The 3,071-nt window shown below is 39.2% G+C and overlaps 1 protein-coding gene across 1 annotated transcript; it reads right to left on the minus strand.

Annotated features, from left to right (window-relative positions):
• Positions 1–264: 264 nt before the first annotated feature.
• On the minus strand, positions 265–1,969 carry LOC110780585 (uncharacterized). Its single transcript, XM_021984942.2, has one exon. The coding sequence runs from the start codon at positions 1,738–1,740 to the stop codon at positions 526–528; it is 1,215 nt and encodes a 404-aa protein (XP_021840634.1). The 5' UTR covers positions 1,741–1,969; the 3' UTR covers positions 265–525.
• Positions 1,970–3,071: the final 1,102 nt, after the last annotated feature.

Raw genomic sequence — 3,071 nt, forward strand, 5'->3', positions numbered from 1 at the left:
TACTTTTGCTACATCATTTCGTCTTAACTTAGACCAGAATTTTGCCACAAATGTTTTTTTTTTCTCTCCCTGTAATAACAAACAAGAACATGTAGATTCCTTTACTAATTTCAGATGATAAAATACTCCATTGGATGAAAATAAATGGCAATCGTTCGGACTTCGGACCGAGTTTGTATCAAACTATCAACTAGTATCGTGGGAGTATTCATTCTTTGACGGAACATGATATGCAATAATCAAATTTAAATACGAAGTATAAAATCCAATCAAAATCTTCTTGACATTAAAACATTTGCTTAATCTCACATTTATGAATCATGTAAGGAAATCTTCAATCCAACAAAAAGGGGAAAAACAATAGCAAAACTGTCAGTGATTTCCCAGATTACCTATATATCTGTATAATACAATCTATATCTATCAAATTGGTTAGTTTGAAGCACCAAAAAATGAAAAAAAAAAAATAAAGAGAGAAGAAAAAAGGAAAAAAGAGAGGAAGAAATGATTATCTGCAAATTTACTTCAATTCTTCCAAGCATACACAAGCAATGAAAATCCAGTGGGCCCCTTCAATTCATTCTCCTCGACACTCTCCCATTCAAGAACAGAACTACTCCCAGATGAAACAGAGGAGAGAGAAGAGGAAGATGTACTCCTTGTTTTTACCATCAATTTCTTCTTCATCTTCTTCCTTTCGTAGTTCAACCCACATGAATCTTGTGACCAAATTACCCCTCTCTCACTTCCGCCACCGTTAAAGCTCTGTTTTAGAGCTTCATCTTCGTTGGTTTTCCCCTGTTTTTCGAATCTGAAAGTGAACAGAGCATACCCATCATCGTGGGGCCCACATTCTTCATCGAACAACCGGTTGTATACATCCCAGGAGAGCTGAATCGGGTGCCCGTCTACTTCAACCCTTTCACTCCCCCTGAATTTCCACTTCAAATGCTTAACCTGTAAAACCCGTTTCGAGTCGAAACGGATCACTAATTTCGGATCTTCCTCGTTGTTCGTGTTCAGTTCAATCACGATACTCCTTGATCTCCCGCCGAATTCGGTAGTTGTCTTGTATAATCGATTCCCGAAAACATGCTCCCTTCGAACCACTAACGATTGCTGCGGCGGCGGTAGCGGAGCCGCCTTTCCGCCATTGTTACTGCTAGAGCTCCCAGCTCGCTTCGCCTTCGTCTTAGCCAGAGCATCTTTCTCCAAATCCCCAATTAAAAGAGCGATCTCGCCTTCGAAAACAACTGCAATGTAGAACCCAGATACGGGTTCGGGCCCAGGCCCGGACCCGAACTTGGCGGCGGTAAGATCCCAGAAGATGTAGATTGGGGAGAGAGAATTAGAGGGGGGAGGGAGTTTTTTAACGCCATTTTTGTTCCAAAATAGAAAAGGTTTGAGAGTGAGGTGGAAGGAAGGGGAAGAGAGAGAAAGTGGCGGCGTTGAGAGCGACGGAGGAGGGTGGAGGTGAAGGTGGAAGGAGCGGGAGAGGAGGGAGCGGGACCATGTGATGGAGAAGATGCCAAGGTGGGTTTGGTATAGGCAAGTGGTTAAATTTGGGGTTGAGGTGGTGTTCGTAGCGGTGGTGGTTGAAGGTGGCGCGTGGGGGTATTCGAGGGCGGGTGTGGCGGTGGAAGGGCGGAAGCAAAGAGGGATTGGGGTGGAGTTGAAACGGGTCATTTTTTTTGCTAGACTGGGTTTTGGAATTGGGTTTGGGAGAATTTTGTGCTTCATTTTATTTGTTGATCTTTTTTTTAAAAAAGATTAGAGAGTATTTGAGGAGAGAGAAAGAAAGAGGAGGAGGTATATAAGGCGTGAAGAACGAGGTGGTGGGGATGGTGGGTTAGAATGGTGATGGGGGGTGGTGTGGTGGGGTTAGTACTGTAGTTTAGAAGGATCAACAATGGAGGAAAGAGAGTACCCAATTTTTTTTGGGTTGGAATTTTCCTGTCACGCGTTATAGGGAAGATTACATTTTTTGTTAGCGGGATAGATTTGTGTTAAGTCTCTGTTAATACTCTGTATTAGACATAGGTATGTGAAACGTCTTAGATTCTCACAGTCTCGCGTAAATATATGAAAAAGATCGTGATTTTATCTAAAATGAAGTCTTGAAGTTTTTTTTTTATTAAGGTTGAATAATTTTACCTCAAAATTAACTCAATCGGTTTTGTGGTAGAAAAAAAAAAATATATATATCTAAAGAGTGTCTTTGGAATATTATGCATTTTTTAGCATTATTGCGAGAAATGATTACTAGTTTATGCTTCGTTTTATATGATTTAGGCCCTGTTTAGTTTACCTTATTTCTCCTGATCTGATCTGATCTGATCTGATCTGGTCTGATCTGATCTGAACTTATTTTTTTTGATCTGATCTGGTCTGATCTGGTATGGTCTGATCTTATCTGATTCTTCAGAATTAAGTTTAAACAAAAATCTATATTTATTAATATTAAACGACTTACGTGTAAAATAAATGTTACACAAATTTATAATATTGTTATTATTTATTTGACTTTGCTCATGATTTAACTATTCCTTATATTAGATAAACCTATACATGATCTAGATGGATCGGTTATGAGCTAGACATATAAGTTATGATCTGGATATGATCTATACAGATCAGTTCTGATCTAGACATGATTTGTACATATCAGTTCTGATCTGGGCATGATCTGTATAGAACAGTTCTGATCTGGACATGATTTATACAGTTCAGTTCTGATCTGGACATGATCTGTACAGTTCAGTTTAGATCTGGACATGATCTGTACATATCAGTTCTGATCTGGACATGATCTGTACAAAGCAGTTCTGATCTGGACATGATCTGTATAGATCAGTTCTGATCTAGACATGATATGTACAGATCAGTTCTGATCTGGACATGATCTGTACAGATCAGTTCTGATCTGGGCATGATCTGTACAGATCAGTTCTGATCTGGACATGATCTGTATAGATTAGTTATAATCTGGACATGATCTGTATAGAGTCGATATCTAGACCAGTTATAATTTGGACATATCGATTTTGATCTGAACATATTGGTTCTGCAAG

This window comes from Spinacia oleracea, chromosome 1 (assembly GCF_020520425.1).
Source record: "Spinacia oleracea cultivar Varoflay chromosome 1, BTI_SOV_V1, whole genome shotgun sequence".
Classification (NCBI taxonomy): domain Eukaryota; kingdom Viridiplantae; phylum Streptophyta; class Magnoliopsida; order Caryophyllales; family Amaranthaceae; genus Spinacia; species Spinacia oleracea.